Genomic DNA, 17,912 nt, shown 5'->3' with positions numbered 1-17,912 from the left:
ATAATAATAATAATAATAATAATAATAATAATAATAATTTATTTATAGCCCACCCATCTGGCTGGGCCTCCCCAGCCACTCTGGGCAGCTTCCAACCAAATATTAAAATACAGTAATACATCAAACATTAAAAGCTTCCCTAAACAGGGCTGCCTTCAGATGTCTTCTAAAAGTTTGGTAGTTGTTGTTCTCTTTGACGTCTGGTGGGAGGGCACTCCACAGGGCGGGTGCCACTACCAAGAAGGCCCTCTGCCTGGTTCCCTGTAACTTGCCTTCTCGCAACAAGGGAACCGCCAGAAGGCCCTCAGCGCTGGACCTCAGTGTCCGGGTAGAACAATGAGGGTGGAGATGCTCCTTCAGATATACTGGACCGAGACCATTTAGGGCTTCTCAACTAGTAGGGTCACTGGCCTGATCCAGCACAGCCCTTCTTATGTTTGGTTCCACTGCCACTGTAAACAATGGTAAATGGTTTACTGTGAATGCAGAGATCACTACCACTTCACTCCTCCCTTAGCACAAGCAATGGCACAGAACCACAATCCCAGGGCTTAGTGTGATGAAATCACTAGGAACCGCAACTTGTTTTGCTCTGAACAAACCATGAATGGTAAGAGAAAAGGAAATCTTGACTTCATCTTGCGCTCTGTGGTGCGCGATCCAGATGTAATGCTCAGCTAGGGATTGTGGTTCATTCTTCCCGATAGGGGAGGAGCAAATTGGGAGAAGTCTCTGCATTCGATGGTTTACAACGACGGGCAAAAGCAGAAAAATCAAAGGAAGAAATGAAAGGCGGCGACATTTGTAGAACTAGGATTTACTCTGCACTCACCTCCCAGGTCATTGTGAGGCGGCTTACTGCAACGTTGCTCAGTCCCATGATCAAAGCGAAAAAGGAATTCAAGTTTTTGTATTCCTTGCAACTAGAAAAGAAGAGGTTCACAGTTTGATTGGGCGCGGGGTGGGGTGGGGGGTGGGGTGGGGGGACTGAGAATCAGAAAGCCTGGCTTCTACAGTGCTTCTATATTTTGGAAGTATTCATCCAGACAAGTCTTATTATCGTGCTTCTAAGGATATCCTACTGTATTTATTTTAGACTAACTCCTTCAGTTGCAATTCTGAGCATATTTTCTCACAAGCAAACCATCTGAATCACCAGGACTGACTTCCAAGTTAGCCTCTTGAGGATTACATCAAATCACAAGCAACTGTGAAACAAGAAAGGTTTAATAATACACCCACAATGTCACCACTTAGCGTCTTATTCTGATACTCCTTAAAAGACCTCTTCATACCACTTTATTTTTGTTCTACGTATTTCTTAATTCTCTTCCACTCAATAAAGGCCATCCTCGGGGCATTTCCAAAAACAATGCTCACTTAGCTAGGCTTTGGGAGTCCCATTCAGCAGAAGTCCAGCTTCCAATTTAGAGAAACAAAACTAACATAACCTGCTAAGAGACAAAGGCCGAATTCAAACGTTGCTTCTGTTGGTACAGGGGGACATTTCCCCATAAGATCCTATAGTGTTCTGGTCAGTGGCGTAGCGTGGGTTGTCAGCACCCGGGGCAAGGCAAGTAATTTGCGCCCCCTAACCCGTGGATTTGCGCCCCCTAACCCTAACCCCCAGATGTTGCGCCCGGTGCGGCCAGCCCCCCCTGCACCCCCCACGCTACGCCACTGGTTCTGGTAACTTATATGGTAATTTTTATCTCTGCTGTTGTTAGTTTTTAATGTTGCATTTGCATTTATGTTTTGATGTATGCCGCCCAGAAAATTAACTATGGGGGAACAAAAAACTATAGGGGAAAAAAATAAGTTTTATACACCTGAATCATGCTCGGGTGAGGGAAATCACATATGCATTCTCTGTGCCAAACCTTCCCCTTATCTGTGATGAAATTGTCATGGGTAATACCCCCAGAATGCTCAGCACCCCAGCACAGGACTAGTCAATGTTTAGAAGTTTTCGGACTCCAACTCCCATCATGTCACTTGTCAGGCACGATGGGAGCTGCAGTTCAGTAAATATCTGGAGGTGGTTTGTGGGGAAGAAACATCTGGGCTATACTGTTAGGGTCTCCACTACTGGTTTAGGACAAGGCTGGGAAACCCCCCCCCCATGAGGGGCCTTTAACCAATGGGGAAAGGCAAATGTGGACCACACTTCATGGCGGAACAAGCAAGAACCAAAGGTGGGTGGAGCAAATAAAATAAGGAGGAGCCATTCCTTCTCTCTCTCCCTTTCTTTGGAAACCCAGACGAATCTATGGGCCACATGGTGTTTCCAGAGTTTTCTGGATCATGGGTACAGCTTGAGGCAAGTCATTCACAAGCAATATCCCTTCACATCTTTGAAATTCACCTATTTTGAGCAAAACTACATTTGATCGACCTCATGATCCCATTACATTTTCCTGTTTCACTGTATAGTTAACACACACACACAAAAAAAACATGTTGCCATAGTAGCGATCTTTTTTTTTTACTGCGAAGAACAGCTCCACGAAACTGAAATAACAGAAATAAAATGTCATCATTTTATATTAGGAATATCAAATCTGCATTATATTAGGAATATCTTATTTGCATTCAATAAATAAAAAAAGATCCCGAGAACTTTAGCTATTTCCAATTTACAAAGACGGGGGAGGGGGGGAATATTGACATAAACAGGAGGTTGTCAAAAGGGAATTAACATGAGGTTAATCCTGTAAGTAGTGATTCTGGGATATTAGTTATCTGCTTGCCTCAGGCAATGCTGATGTTTTTCCCTGACATTTTTTTTCCACACTAAAAGTAAATGTTCATCAGTGTTTGCGTGCCTGAGGGGCGGGGGCTGTGTGTTTTTTAAAAATAGTGTATACAGGGAAATTGTTCAAATTATTTAGCTTAATGAAATTTATTCCTATTTTCTGCTAATGGTTAGGAAAAGGAACCACATTTTGTTCTTATCTATATGTGCTACTGCCCTCTGCTGGGCAGAATGCAGAACAGCTCTGTGCAAAAATGGCTAAAAAACGGGGGTTCAATTCTCTTTACACTGTTAACGCACTGCGAGTCTCTGAATGTGGCCTGCCAAATTCTGCACCAGTATCATTGCATAGGATAATAATGGAAGCATAACCTATACTACCTGCAGTGGTGATGCTGGGTGTCCTATGGAGAATTTGGATGTTACAAAATGGGGAAAACCCAGATTCTGGCAGACTGGCGCCATCACTAGCTGGTGTTAAGTAAAGGTAAAGGGACCCCTGACCATTAGGTCCAGTTGTGGCCGACTGGGGTTGCGGCACTCATCTCGCTTTACTGGCCGAGGGAGCCGGCGTACAGCTTCCGGGTCCTGTGGCCAGCATGACTAAGCCGCTTCTGGCGAACCAGAGCAGCGCACGGAAACGCCATTGACCTTTCCGCAGGAGGGGTACCTATTTATCTACTTGCACTTTGATGTGCTTTCGAACTGCTAGGTTGGCAGGAGCTGGGACCGAGCAACGGGAGCTCACTCCATCGCGGGGATTCGAACCACCAACGTTCTGATCGGAAAGTCCTAGACTCTGTGGTTTAACCCACAGCGCCACCCGCGTCCCACAGGCAAAAACACTCTCATTCACCCAAGCCTTTGGATCTTTATTTTAGTGGGGTGGAGTGGCGTTAGATCTGTTATATATATATATAAAATTTGTGTATTTTAGGCTGTTTAATTATTGTTTTACGTTTGCTTTTAATGTTCTTCTTCTTTTTTTTTTTGTAAGTTGCTTTGAGTCTCATTTTTGCGGTTGGGAAACAACAAATAAATATAATAAATAAGAATATAAAATCATGCAATGGACAGGCCGCTCCTGGACAATTCCTTTCTCACAGGCAGTCTGAGAGGCAATAAGAAATAACCATCTCTGATGCAGAACAAAATCTTCATACAAAAGAATTCTTACTCATCCTGCCAGAGACAGAAAACCGATCATGTGACGTCTACAGCAGTCTGCCGTGGCTTCCAGCCCATGGCAGGTATAATAGCCCACATTAAGGACATATTTTACACCTCTCTTTCCGTAGTGCAATCCTGTACATTGGTTCTCAAATGCCTTGGTTCCCATATACCAAAAACCCGGAAATAAGTGTTCTGGTTTTTGTACGTTTTTCAGAAGCCAAAGGTCCGATGTGGCTATCGGCTACTGTTTCTGGGTTGCATGCACCAATCAGAAGCTGCGCCTTGGTTTTCGAACATTTCGGAAGTCAAACCGATTTCCAGAACAGATTAAGTTTGGTGCTTTTGTTTTTGCTATTTATTTTGCGTTTTTGCATTTGAGGCTTTTTCGGTTAATTTGTTTTTGTGACTGTGGTACCCAGTCAGCTATTGATTGATTGATTAATTGTGCGACCGCGTAAATTGATAGAAGCCCCCATCCAAACTATGACTATCATCAGTGCAGGTAAGAAAAAATAATAAATTTAATTTGTATCATCTACAATACTGCCTTATTTATTTTATAGTACAGTACACTGATTATTGTTTTAATTTTATGGATCAATGATCTCATTAGATAGCCAAATTTATGTTCAATTGCTGTTTTAGAGGTTGTCTTAAAAAGTCTGGAACAGATTGATCCGTTTTGCATTACTTTCTATGGGAAAGTGCGCCTTGGTTTTGGAACGCTTTGCTTTTGGAAAGGACGGATTAAGTTTGAGAACCAAGGTACCACTGTACATGCCTACTGAAAAGTAAGCCCCATTCAGTTCAATGGGACTTCCTCTCATTCCCAGGGAACTTTACAGGAGTTGCAATGTTAAAGTCGTTGAGCTATACTTACTGGGCTGCAATCTTGATGAACTTCTTTAAGAGCTGGACACGTTTGCTGAGTTGGGAACAAAGACAAATCTCTGTGACTACCCAGAACTGGAGTTCATTGAACCTTCGCAAAAACAAATCCAGATTCGCTGTGGTCTTCTTAAAATTGTGTCTCCCAAATGTGTGGTAGACCAGTTCCAACTAGGGGAGGGGAAAAAGGAAGAGGGGAAGAATATCAGGGTTAGACAAATGATTTGTGCTTTTTAAAAAAGAAAAAAAAGAACCGCCCTGGAACAAATCTCTAGTTACGTTTCCAAATAGTCTGAGGGCTGGATCTTGCTATGTAGCAAGTGTTCTCTGATCACATTTCTGTTCCTCCTCTCTTCCCAAAAGCTAACTAAATTCTCCTTCTAGTTGTTTGTACTAGACAAGAGTCTTGTCAACTTACGAATAATTGCACTGGCCACACCTTTGCATAAGTTTGTAAACCAACCATTAACTTCCATTAACTACAGTTTCCCATTTTATTGTTACTTGGAAAATACGGCTGAAAGCTTCGGAACAAGCCAGGATATATGAAAGAGCCCAACATTACGCGCTGTTAACTAAGGTTGCATTCACAAAGCAGTTTATTCCATTTTCATGACTTTCCCTGTTAAGTTCCACATAATATTGGAACTATAGTGGAAAATGCTGCAAGTTTGCTTCTCTTTTCCATGTTAGTTGCTACAAAAGAAGCAGAGAGAGCTCTGTTCCATACTATGTTTCCATAGTATGGAAATGAGTGCAAAACTTGCAATAACCTGTATTTCTGGACGTGGCTTTTAAATCATGTGAAGGGCCAAATATAAATTAAAAAAAATAAAAACAGAATAAACTGCCATGTGAATGCAGCCTAAGTTAAAATTTTATAAGCAACAATGTAAGATTAGGTTTGCTAAGAAAGTATTTGAACATATTTCAATTTCTCCCAAATTGTGTAATATTTCCAGAAACAGAAACGTTTTCCTTTCACTTAAGAATTGGCAGAAATGTTAGAGCTCCCTGGTGTGCCAAATGGCATTCTGCACTTACAGTCTGAAGTGATAAAACTCATTCTACCGTCTCCGGATTTTACCACCGACTTTTGCAGCCCAGAAGCACTCTGTCCAGGGGGGTCAGAGCTGCAAGACTAAGTTCCTGGCAAATGCGCTACTGCTGCTTACTGGGAGAGAGAGACGGGTGTGGGGGCAAAGGAATGGGAAGGCCAACATGGTGTAGGTGCACTGGGAAGAGACCTAGTTCTGTCGCAACTCTGCCCTCCCATGTTAGCCACTTCTGTCTCAGCCTACGATGGGACAAGCACAAGAATTCTCCTCACCTCATGCACGCAGTTGAAAAGCTCCCACTCATAAATGGTCATTTGATACGCTAAGTCTTTGGAGCTCATGAGTTCAAACATTCCCACAGTCCCAGTCGATGGGCCTTCTTGTTCCTGCAGTGGAACCTGGGAAAAATAACGACAAAGCTCTCTGTAAACGTTCTTATCCACCTGATCTCTTACTCTGTTTTAACAGCTCTTTTTCTGTTTTGCTTTTTTGCACGCAGTGGCGCTTGTACAGTGGTACCTCGGGTTAAGTAATTAATTCGTTCCGGAGGTCTGTTCTTAACCTGAAACTGCTCTTAACCTGAAGCACCACTTTAGCTAATGGGGCGTCTTGCTGCCGCCGCGCTGCTGGAGCACGATTTCTGTTCTCATCCTGAAGCAAAGTTCTTGACCTGAAGCACTATTTCTGGGTTAGCAGAGTCTATAACCTGAAGCGTATGTAACCTGATGTACCACTGTATAAAATTGACTGTGTGAATATTGGTCACAGCACAAAACAAGAATAATGGCTTCGAAGTTAAATGCACAACACGCACATTACCGCATAAATGTATACAGGGATGATTGCCGCTGTGAGCTAGGTAAGGGCAGGCAGGACTCATCAACCTGCAAAGGTAGCCCATCTAGGAGAAGGGAAACTCTTATCCTAAACCTCTGCTGCCTTGTGGGATATCTTCAAGAGAAGAAAAGGCTAAGCAGTAAACCCTATACAAAGAAGAAGAAGAAGAGTTTGGATTTGATATCCCGCCTTTCACTCCCTTTAAGGAGTCTCAAAGCGGCTAACATTCTCCTTTCCCTTCCTCCCCCACAACAAACACTCTGTGAGGTGAGTGGGGCTGAGAGACTTCAGAGAAGTGTGACTAGCCCAAGGTCACCCAGCAGCTGCATGTGGAGGAGCGGAGACGCGAACCCGGTTCCCCAGATTACGAGACTACCGCTCTTAACCACTACACCACACTGGAGTGCAGTCCCGAAGACAGTTGGATGGTGCCTTGTACACTTCCTTCCTGCAACTCCCTGCAGCCAAGCTGGTGCCAAACCTATTGCTCTGCTTTCCTTTGGACCACATCTGCAAGGCTGAGAGGGGGGCCTTGTCATCTGGGCAGCCCAGGACCTCCGCACACACTGCCCAGGCTTGTGCTCTGGGGAGGTCACTTGGATGCTGCCAACACAGCGATTTGACTTCACCCCCTCTGTCCATTGTCTCTTGAGACAGGTGGATGCCAACAACGTGAGCTAGGTTTCATTGTTTTCCTTGCTGCAGGAAACGAATAATAATAATAATAATAATAATAATAATAATAATAATAATTATTATTATTATTATTATTATTATTATTATTATTTATACCCCGCCCTCCCCAGCCAAGGCCGGGCTCAGGGCAGCTAACAAGCAATAATAAAAACAAGTTGGATGATTACAACTTAAAAACAAAAGTAAAATACATTAAAATATTGAAACATTAAAATATTAAAATGTAGCCTCATCGCAGGAGGAGAAAGGAAAAAGAAAAAAGAGGGGGAGGGAATCAAATTGGCTCCAAGCCAAAGGCCAGGCGGAACAACTCTGTCTTACAGGCCCTGCGGAAAGAAATCAGATCCTGCAGGGCCCTGGTCTCATGAGGCAGAGCGCTCCACCAGGTCGGAGCCAGAGTTGAAAAGGCCCTGGCTCTGGTTGAAGCTAATCTAACTTCCTTAGGGCCCGGGACCTCTAGGGTGTTGCTATTTATGGACCTTTAGGCTCTCCGTGGGGCATACTGGGAGAGGTGGTCCCGTAGGTACCAGGGTCCTATGCCGTGAAGGGCTTTAAAGGTCAAAACCAGCACCTTAAATCTGACCCTGTGCTCCACCGGGAGCCAGTGCAGCTGGAAAAGCACTGGGTGAATATACTCCCATGGCAGAGACCCCGTGAGGAGCCTCGCTGCAGCATTCTGCACCCGCCAGAGTTTCTGGGACAGCTTCAAGGGCAGCCCCATGTAGAGCGAATTACAGTAGTCAAGCCTGGAGGTGACCGTCGCATGGATCACTGTGGCCAGGTCGGGTCGAATAACTGAAACAAAGCAGCCTTAAAATACAATGATATAAATCTCTTTCTCTCTCATGCATCATTCCTGCTGCATTGCAGGGAGGAAGCATACAGGAGAAAGCTGCCAGGAAAAGTGAGGCCGGTGGTCTATCTAGCCCAGCCTACACTGACTGGCAGTGGCTTTCCATGGTTCCTAATAGGGGACACCCATTCCTTCCTGGAGTTGCCAGGGACTGAGCCAGTGTGGTGTAGTGGTTAAGAGCGGTAGACTCGTAATCTGGTGAACTGGGTTTGCTTCCCTGCTCCTCCACATGCAGCTGCTGGGTGACCTTGGGCCAGTCACACTTCTTTGAAGTCTCTCAGCCCCACTCACCTCACAGAGTGTTTGTTGTGGGGGAGGAAGGGAAAGGAGAATGTTAGCTGCTTTGAGACTCCTTAGGGTAGTGATAAAGCGGGATATCAAATCCAAACTCTTCTTCTTCTTTTTCTTTTGCACCCACTGTGTGTTTTCCCCAGTGGAGCAAATATCACTTTGGGAAACAGGCTGGGGAGAAATCCTTGCGCGTTTACAAGCCATTTACAGCACATATCTCCAGACCTAGGAATCATCTGGGGAATCTTCTTTTGTTTACTTGACACCGGGGGCTTCTGACATACGAAGAGTACACTCATGAATAAATATACCATTCATTATCTGCCATTTGTTTCCACATGACCTTCACTCACAATTATATTAATTACAGTGATACGCACATACAAAGTGCGGGCTAAATTAATCTTAATTGTTCCCATCTTTCATTAAAACAAACAAGAAACATCAAAACGGCGTTTTTCCATGCCACGCAACACGAGGAATGAAGATGCCGCCTGGTGCGCAAATGGAAAGTTTGTATGTTTGATAGATGACCTAAAGAGAACTAATGCTGTGAACTTAAAAATTCTGCGCAGCCTTAGGTATGCTGCTGTTATGCTGGCCTCACCCTAACTCAGTAAGCAGAACGGGGACGATGTTAAACACTTAAAGCTACTGAGATAATCCATGCAAAATACTTCGGACTCTAAAGCACTCTATAAATGCTAAGTAATGTTAACATTGCATTAATCTATAGCGAAATGTTCCATCTGCTGAGAAATGGCATTTCTATCTCTCTCAGCTTGTGAGTGATGCAACGGCGAGTTGATTGTAAGGGGTTCCTATGAGGATTCTTTTGACCTTGGGAAAACAGGGTTTAGAGACTAGACAGCATTTTGGTTGCCATTCATAGCTTGAATTGTAGCTGCAGAGGCAGAATCATGCAAGGTATGAGATGTTCCATTTTGAAGGATTTTAATTGATCAGAATCGGCTCCCCACTTGAATTTGTAAGCGGAGCTGATATCTACAGTCCTGCATTAAGAAGAATTAACTTAACACCCTTTGCATTTTAGTTACCAGTAATTTGAGCTGGCAGCCGCCCAACGATAGGTAAAGCTATCCTTCCTAGTTGCTTTTTACTCCACTAGAGGGCAGTGCAGTTCATTGACAACGTTTCCCTTTCCAATTTTTTCCCATATTGCAATATATTCACTAATCATTAACATAAAACTGGAAGCTTTCACCTGGCACATTGAAGGCTATCCTAAACGCGAGCTTTCCTAAGGAGTAGAAGGAATAATGGTCGAAAGCACCAAAAAAACGCAGGCACAACCCAAGCCAAGTTAAGCACTTTTAAATTTTACTGATTCAGTAGAAGCCACTGATTTTTGTTGTTATTGTTAAAATGAATGAGACAGTGCCTTTTACTATGATTACGAACCAGGACTGAGAGAGTTCCATGGATGTACCTGTCAGGGAACTGCCGTCGGAGCCAAGAGTGGAGGTAAGGCTCCCCAACGATGCAGGAGAGGGGACCAGCAGGGAGAGAGAGAACACTTCCTTTGGGGAAGGAAATCGGCGTGACACCAGGAAGAAAGGGGAGCAGGGAAGGACTTCGGAGAGATGGCTCCAAGACTCTTCCACAGAGACCAGCGGGGAGAGCCCAGGACCTCCGCTGGCCACGCCCACTCTGCGCAGAAGACTTCCGCGCAGGGAGGCTAGGCGGAGACTTGGCGTCAAAGAGCTTTTATGTTGGAAGAAGTTCAGGAAACACCCACTGACGGATTCTGCCAGTGACTGACACAGCCACAGAGAAAGGGCTGTCCAGCCAGGGAAAGGTTTAGCCAGACAACGTTGCCTAGAGCAGCAGCCCCCTTACGCACGAGCAACCCCAATTCCCTTTACAGCACCCATCTTTCGCTATCCTTCAACTACATTTGTATCTGTTCTGAAGATCTCCCAATCTTTTAAACACAAAGGACTGCAAAAGAAGGCTCCCCACTCCTTCTCCAAAAAACCCCAAAGCGCTGCTGTTTAGTGCCAGGCAAGTGCCAAAACTCTTGCCTACAGCTCTTTGCAACCTGCCTGCTGTGTCCAAAATACAGTAGGCTCTTTAAAACGATGAATGAAGGACGCAAGCGTCGGCATGCCAGAAGCACACTACCGCCTAAACAAAATTTATATTCGCATTTAAATTTAGTTGCTTCCTTTATATTTTAAACAATCGCGATCCAAAACTATCTTTGTATCTGAAGCGACGTCAAAGCTTCCATTTCACTGCTCCTCTGAAATGGATTGAATCCTACAAAGTGTCTCACTGGGAGGGGACAAGAGCCAGGATCAAGGCTTGGAGCGAGGGACTTAATTCATGCTGGCCTGCCAACGAAAACTGCTCTGAATGAAAGGACCAAAAAGCACATTATAATAATAATCCAGGTCTCTAGAAGTGGACCCCTTGGGAGCATGGCGGGATTACTCTGCTGTTAGTACTTGCAAACATTTCGAATGTTTTAAGGAAAGCCAGACTTTCTAATGAGAACAGTGGTTTTAATTATAGAGCACTGAGGAACGACTTGAAAGAGTTTATTCTGTGCCTCCATAATATGCCAGCCTATATATAATGCTTTTTTAAAAATTACATGTACAGTGGTACCTCGGGTTACATATGCTTCAGGTTACATACGCTTCAGGTTACAGACTCCGCTAACCCAGAAATAGTACCTTGGGTTAAGAACTTTGCTTCAGAATGAGAACAGAAATTGTGCTCCGGCGGTGCGGCAGCAGCAGGAGGCCCCATTAGCTAAAGTGGTGCTTCAAGTTAAGAACAGTTTCAGGTTAAGAACAGACCTCCAGAACGAATTATGTACTTAACCCGAGGTACCACTGTACACTTCTTTTTACTGCACTTTAAAAAAGGACAGAAATATGCTCTCATGCCACAAGCATAGGGAGTTTTATTCTCCTGTCCCTACAGGTTCACTGAAAATACTTGGGTCATCATTTGGGTAAGCAGGCGACTGCTCTTGGCGCTTCCAGGACTAGGGGTCTTTAGCCAGATCTGCCATGGGTAATAAGCTGCCTGCCAGCAGTGCAACCCCACACATGGCAACACCAAAGGATATCATTGGGGTCTCCCCAAGGCCATCACCACCTCAATACAGTCGTACCTTGGATCTCAAACGTCGTCTCCCGAACAAATCGGCTCCCGAATGATCGAAACCCGGAAGTGAGTGTTCCGGTTTTCGAACCTTCTTTTGGAAGCTGAACTTCCGAGGGGGCTTCCGATTGGCTGCAGGAACTTCCTGCAGCCTATCAGAAGCTGCGCTTTGGTTTCCGAACATTCCGGAAGCCGAACGGACTTCGGGAACGGATTCCGTTCGACTTCCAAGGTACGGCTGTACTGTATTTTTGCTGGTTCCTGCCATTGTTTTCCGTGAGGCCCCACTGCTATGTGGTTGATTTCTAGACCTCTCTAGGATGAGGGTGTGACACTTGGGTAGCTCTTGAGTGAAATATGAGAGAAGCGGCTGGTACTCATATTGAAAATACGCACAGCATATAAATTTGTCTAAATAAATACATTTAAAAAACCTGGTCTGAATCAGGGGACGTCCTACTCAGAGAATGCTAGCCACTCCCATAGCATGGATCTTCCCCACACAACTCTTTGCAGCCCTCTTGCCAAGCTTTGAAAATCTCCAATAATAATAATAATAATAATAATAATAATAATAATAATAATAATAAATTTGTACCCCACCCATCTGACTGGGTTGCCCCAGCCACTCTGGGTGGCTTCCAACATATATAAAAACATAACAAAACAGTAAACATTAAAACGCTTCTTTGTACTGTGCTGCCTTCAGATGTCTTGCGGATAGTTATGCAGAAAGGCTGAGGAGAAATTTTCAGGATAAGAAATGAGTATGTTATATAGCGTTCAAGTAAGGAGTACAAAGCACAGCCTCTGACTCAAAAGGCGTTCAGAGGCTTAGCATACTTACATACCAGTGAGTCAAACTGGTCTCGAGGGCAAGCAAAGAGGCGTCCGTTAACACTGAGCGTTGTAAACACCGAAACATCGTTTGGTTTTAGCACCACCTTTTCTGTGAACGTGAAAAGCATGGGATATACTATAGAAAACGTACACCCATTCTCACAAGAAAAGTAAGTTGTCAAGACTTCTCATTGGAACAAAACAGAATGGATGCCTGCGGTGGAATTTGAGACAATCTTTTCCATTTGGAAGGGCAGCTTTTATAATTTGAGAGCCCACTCGACTGGATGACACATTCAAATATTTGTGTGCGGCACTCAAGGGTTAGGTAAGTATTAGTAGCGGCCCAGTCGGTGGCGTTACTTGTGATTTGGATATATAAAATTTGTTTTTATTTGTTTGTGTTATTATACCAAACAGTTTTTATGTACACAGTACAGAGACCACTGAGGCAGACATTCATTGTTTGTTTTCAGTTGTCGTTACACTCCTTAACACTCTTTCATATACCAAATTTATGAGTGTTAATTTTTTTGATCCCAATGTTTTTCTTTTTTTATTAATAATTTTTATTAATTTTCAATACATATACATGTAATACCATATCATAATTTATCACAGATTTTCTCTTTTGGACTTCCTTCAGCTTCTCTGCTAATCATCCGTTTTTAATTTTTAATTACGCATTTCTTTAATTTGATATTGCCTTTTAATATACCCTCCCAATCGTATTATCTTTTTTACAATACTCCTCAAATTCACAGAGCTTCTTGAAACCCCACCAGCGTTGTTTGCTCATCACATATACTTTTCAGATACTCTGCAAATTTTCCCCAGTCTTCGATGAACTTTTGATCTCGTAGATATCTGATCTTCCCAGTTAATTTGTCCAGTTCTGCATAATCCATCAGTTTCATTCTCCATTCTTCAAGCGTCGGTAATTCCTCCTGTTTCCATTTTTGGGCCAATAATATTCTTGCTGCCGTTACTGCGTATTGGAAAAGTTTACAATCCTTTCCATTTATTTCACTTCCTACTATTCCTAAAAGAAAAGCCTCTGGTTTCTTTACAAATGTATATTTTAACATCTTTTTCAATTCATTATATATCATCTCCCAGAAACCTTTCACTTTGAAACTACTTGCACTTTGACGTGCTTTCGAACTGCTAGGTTGGCAGGAGCATGGACCAAGCAACGGGAGCTCACCCTGTTGCGGGGATTCAAACCGCCGACCTTCTGATCAGCAAGCCCTAGGCTCTGCGGTTTAATCCACAGCGCTGGAAGAAGGCTGATGGCAAAAACACTGATGTTCCTGTTCAGGGAAATGGGTCTAAAGAGCTGTCAATGAGATTTATCACATTCAGATGAAGGTGGGGAAAGTTTTACCACAGCAACCCTAACATATAATGTAATAATTCATCTCGGAATGTAATAGAGATGGTTGGGCTTGCTTTTCGGAAGAGATGCGTAAGATTGTGCTGTCAGTTATATTTAGCTCTCGCAATCCCATCAACAAAAGATACCTGCACGTCACGGATTGGTTCAGAAGGGCTAATTAACTGCCTTATAAATCTTTTTGTCCTAGCGTAGGTCCACCAGAATGGCTCCCACTCTGGTGAAAGAAATCCTATTGAAATTGCAGAATAGGGACGCCCCTGGTATCAATTCATTTGCGGGAAAAGAATTGTCCCTGACAACAGTTTCTATTTGCGCTCCAATGTAGCTTTAATTAACTCTGTCAGAATTCACAGCGCCGCACAAAATTGGAACCAGCAGTCGTACCTCAACGCTGCGCTACCTTTCTTAAAGACTTCCCTTCAACTAATGCTCGGCCTTAAAGGTCAAATATTTAATCTTCCATCAAAACAAAGCTTTTGCCACAGGACCCTCCCCCTCCCAAAAAACCCACCCACCCTAAATTTTACCAAATGAAAACATATAGGGCATGATCTCATCCATCTTGAGCACACCACCCATGTGAGAAGGATTCCCATAGGATTTATAGAACCCTGTTTCCCCCGCCTAAAGCCTTACCCACACATAAATACTAAGGAGAGAAGGTGGGTTGGATGAGGACAGAGATACCTTCACAGACCACCCAGAGGCAGCATTGCAGCTAGCATGGTGTAGTGGTTCAAATTTTGGACCAAGGATCAAATCCCCACTCAGCCATGAGGCGCACTGGGTGACCTTGGGCCAATCACTTTTTTTAGCCTAACCTACCTCACAGGGTAGGACGCGGGTGGCGTTGTGGGTTAAACCACAGAGCCTAGGACTTGCCGATCAGAAGGTCAGCGGTTCGAATCCCCACAACAGGGTGAGCTCCCATTGCTTGGTCCCAGCTCCTGCCAACCTAGCAGTTCAAAAGCACGTCAAAGTGCAAGTAGATAAATAGGTACCGCTCCGGCGGGAAGGTAAACGGCGTTTCCGTGCGCTGCTCTGGTTCGCCAGAAGCGGCTTAGTCATGCTGGCCACATGACCCAGAAGCTGTATGCCGGCTCCCTCAGCCAATAAAGCGAGATGAGCGCCACAACCCCAGAGTTGGTCACGACTGGACCTAATGGTCAAGGGTCCCTTTACCTTTTTACCTCACAGGGTTGTTGTGAGGAGAAAACGGAAAGCAGGAGGACCATGTCAGCTAAGTGTAAATAGGGCTGCATCCTTATTTGTTAAATTTGTATCCTGTCTTTCCGCCAGACAGAGCTCATTTATTACCACAAAGCTGTTGTGCTATTATTATTATTTCAGTTTATATACCACCCTGTAACTACAGATCTCAGGGCAGTTCACCGATCCTAACACAGATATACTACTAAAAAAACCTTTTTATTTAAAAATACCAGGGAAGATATACCTCAGTCAAATTACTGAATCAAGTTTAATGTCTGTCAACCAACTAAATAATTTTCAGCTGATTCATCGCCTGGCTTTTAAACCAATGAATCAATTAAGTTTAAACATACTTGCTTATTTCCGAAAACGTACAGGGTACATATGTGCCTTTTTTTTTATCTATTAAACGAACCGTGAGGTGATTTCCAGTTTAATGATTTTCATCATGGTGAGATGGAAAGAATATCTTTAATATTCTCTTCATCATTCTACACAACAGTGGCAAACCAGACACATGGGGCAGCCTTAAAAATAAACAGGTGAGCCGTTAATGCGCAGCCTCCCAAGTAATCAACTAAAGCTTTAGCTGATTAACGTACAACTAAACCAATCCATTGGATTAATCTACAATTAACGGCTGAAAGCTTACATTCACACTCTGGCCATGGATCTAATTTGTGTAATGTGCTGCAGCTTCAGACTGAGGTTTCTGGCTGCAGATTTTGGGGTGGGGCTTTTGGGGAGGTTGATGACAGCCAAGGCGCAGAAATTTAGATTCCATCGCCCACAGCGAAAGGTGCAGTCCGGTTTGCCAGGTATTAAAAATGGAACACAAAAAGTATTTAAAGAAATCAGTGCGAGCTTTCCCCATTCCTTCATGGTCTGCTGCCCCAAAGGTAAATGAGGAGTGTTAAAGATTATGCAAATGCCCTTACCTCCTCCCGAGCTCATCTTTACTAATATCAAGCCATCTCCAGAGCCCAGCTTGTCAGCTACGGCACTGATCACTTCTTTTACGGAAGACAACACTGGAATGCGGATTGTAGTGTAGGTTTGGTCGATGCAGTACACCTTGAACAAAACTTCAGAAACAAGGCACATCATGAATAAGGGCTGTAAGAAGATGAAACAAGGTAGGATGCAGAATATGATGATGATGATGATGATGATGATGATGATGATGATGATGATAATTTATACCCCACCCATCTGGCTGGGTTTCCCCAGCCACTCTGGGCGGCTTCCAACAAAATATTAAAATACAATATATGAATTCTGTTGTTGTTGTTGTTGTTGTTGTTGTTGTTGTTGTTGTTGTTGTTGTTGTTGTTGTTGTTGTTATTTGAATTTATATACTGACCTATACCCTGGGGTCTCAGGGCAGTTCACAGAATAAAATCAAGATATAAAACCACAAAATACCTAATAAAAATAAAAACAACAACCCAATAGCCCCTCCCCTCCCCACACAAAGAATACATTTTAAAAGGGCAAGGGATGTAAATCGGATCAACCAAAGGCCTGGTTAAAAAGGAACGTTTTTGCCTGGCGCCTAAAGGTGTATAATGAAGGCGCCAGGTGAACTTCCCTGGAAAGAGCATTCCACAGATGGGGAGCCACTACAGAGAAGGCCCTGTTCTCATGTTGCCACCCTCCAAACCTCTCGAGGAGGAGGCACACGAAGGAGGGCCTCAGGGTCCGAGTAGGTTCATATGGAAAGTGGTGGTCCTTGATGTATTGCATTACAACTGTATGCAACTTACCACTGCCCTATTTTATTTTATTTTGTTAAAGGGGAGGGTGTTCTCAGTGGGCCCCATAGTTTCTTGCTTCTCCTAGGCCCAATCCTAAAGCAGAGATGGGGAAGTTGATGTTGCTCCCATCACCCCCCACCATTGTGGCTGGGGCGAAGGAGAGCTGGAGTCCAAGAACATCTGGAAAACCACAGGATCCCCATCTTTGTCCGAGAGGGAGGAGGCAAGACCTGTGGAGGCTTGTTTCTGCTTCTTCTTGCTCCTCACACCTCTCACATGCTGTTGAGAGAGCAGGGCACCAACAGCAAGGAGGAGTAGGAGCTGAACCAGAAAGTCCCAGAGATTGGCAGTAGGCATGCATCTTTATCCTTGTTGATAATAATAATAATAATAATAATAATAATAATAATAATAAATATTTAGCTATACCCCGCCCTCCCCGGTTCAAAAACCAGGCTCAGAGCGGCTAACCACAAATTTAAAACACTTAATTGTAAAAGCAGCATAAAATACAGTATAAAAACATGAATAACAACAAAATTCAAAGTTCAGAAATCAATTTAGGGGAAATAAGCATTAGATAATCCCCAGGGCTAGCTGGCGGAATTAGTCCTACTTGGGCCAGCGAGGAGGCCAGGGGAGAATTAGCTGTGGGGTCTCAGAGCGGGTGATCTTCATAAAAGGGGAGGGGGAGGGAAGAGAAGGGAAATAAAAGATCAGGCTGAATTCAAATTAAAGGCCAGGCGGAATAGCTCTGTCTTATAGGCCTGATGGAAGGAGGTTAAATCCTGAAGGGCCCTAGTCTCATGGGACAGAGTATTCCACCAGGTCAGAGCCATCACTGAAAAGGCCCTGGCCCTGGTGGAGGATATTCTGACTTCCTTAGGGCCTGGGACCTCTAAACTATGGTTATTCATGGACCTTAAGGTCCTCTGTGGGGCAGACCAGGAGAGGCGGTCCAGTAAATACCAGTCCTTGATGCTTGGCAGACTAAGAAAGGGCGGTGAGTTGCTAG

General features: G+C 43.9%; 1 protein-coding gene across 6 annotated transcripts in view; it reads right to left on the bottom strand.

Moving 5' to 3' along the window:
- RAPGEF4 (Rap guanine nucleotide exchange factor 4) overlaps positions 1 to 17,912 on the bottom strand; it is a 166,394-nt gene that overhangs the window by 15,963 nt on the left and 132,519 nt on the right. For all 6 annotated transcript variants that reach the window (XM_083627708.1, XM_083627710.1, XM_083627709.1 and 3 more), the window contains 5 exons: positions 16,079 to 16,225; positions 12,541 to 12,638; positions 6,147 to 6,272; positions 4,809 to 4,987; positions 833 to 923 (listed from right to left, as the gene is read on the bottom strand). In XM_083627708.1, the coding sequence (XP_083483834.1) occupies positions 833 to 923; positions 4,809 to 4,987; positions 6,147 to 6,272; positions 12,541 to 12,638; positions 16,079 to 16,225 (641 nt within the window). The remainder of the gene's footprint in view (positions 1 to 832; positions 924 to 4,808; positions 4,988 to 6,146; positions 6,273 to 12,540; positions 12,639 to 16,078; positions 16,226 to 17,912) is intronic.

This window comes from Podarcis filfolensis (genome assembly GCF_964270895.1).
Source record: "Podarcis filfolensis genome assembly, chromosome: 1".
NCBI lineage: Eukaryota > Metazoa > Chordata > Lepidosauria > Squamata > Lacertidae > Podarcis > Podarcis filfolensis.
The sequence above is the reverse complement of the archived record's forward strand: the minus strand, read 5'-3'. Positions and strand labels throughout refer to the sequence as shown.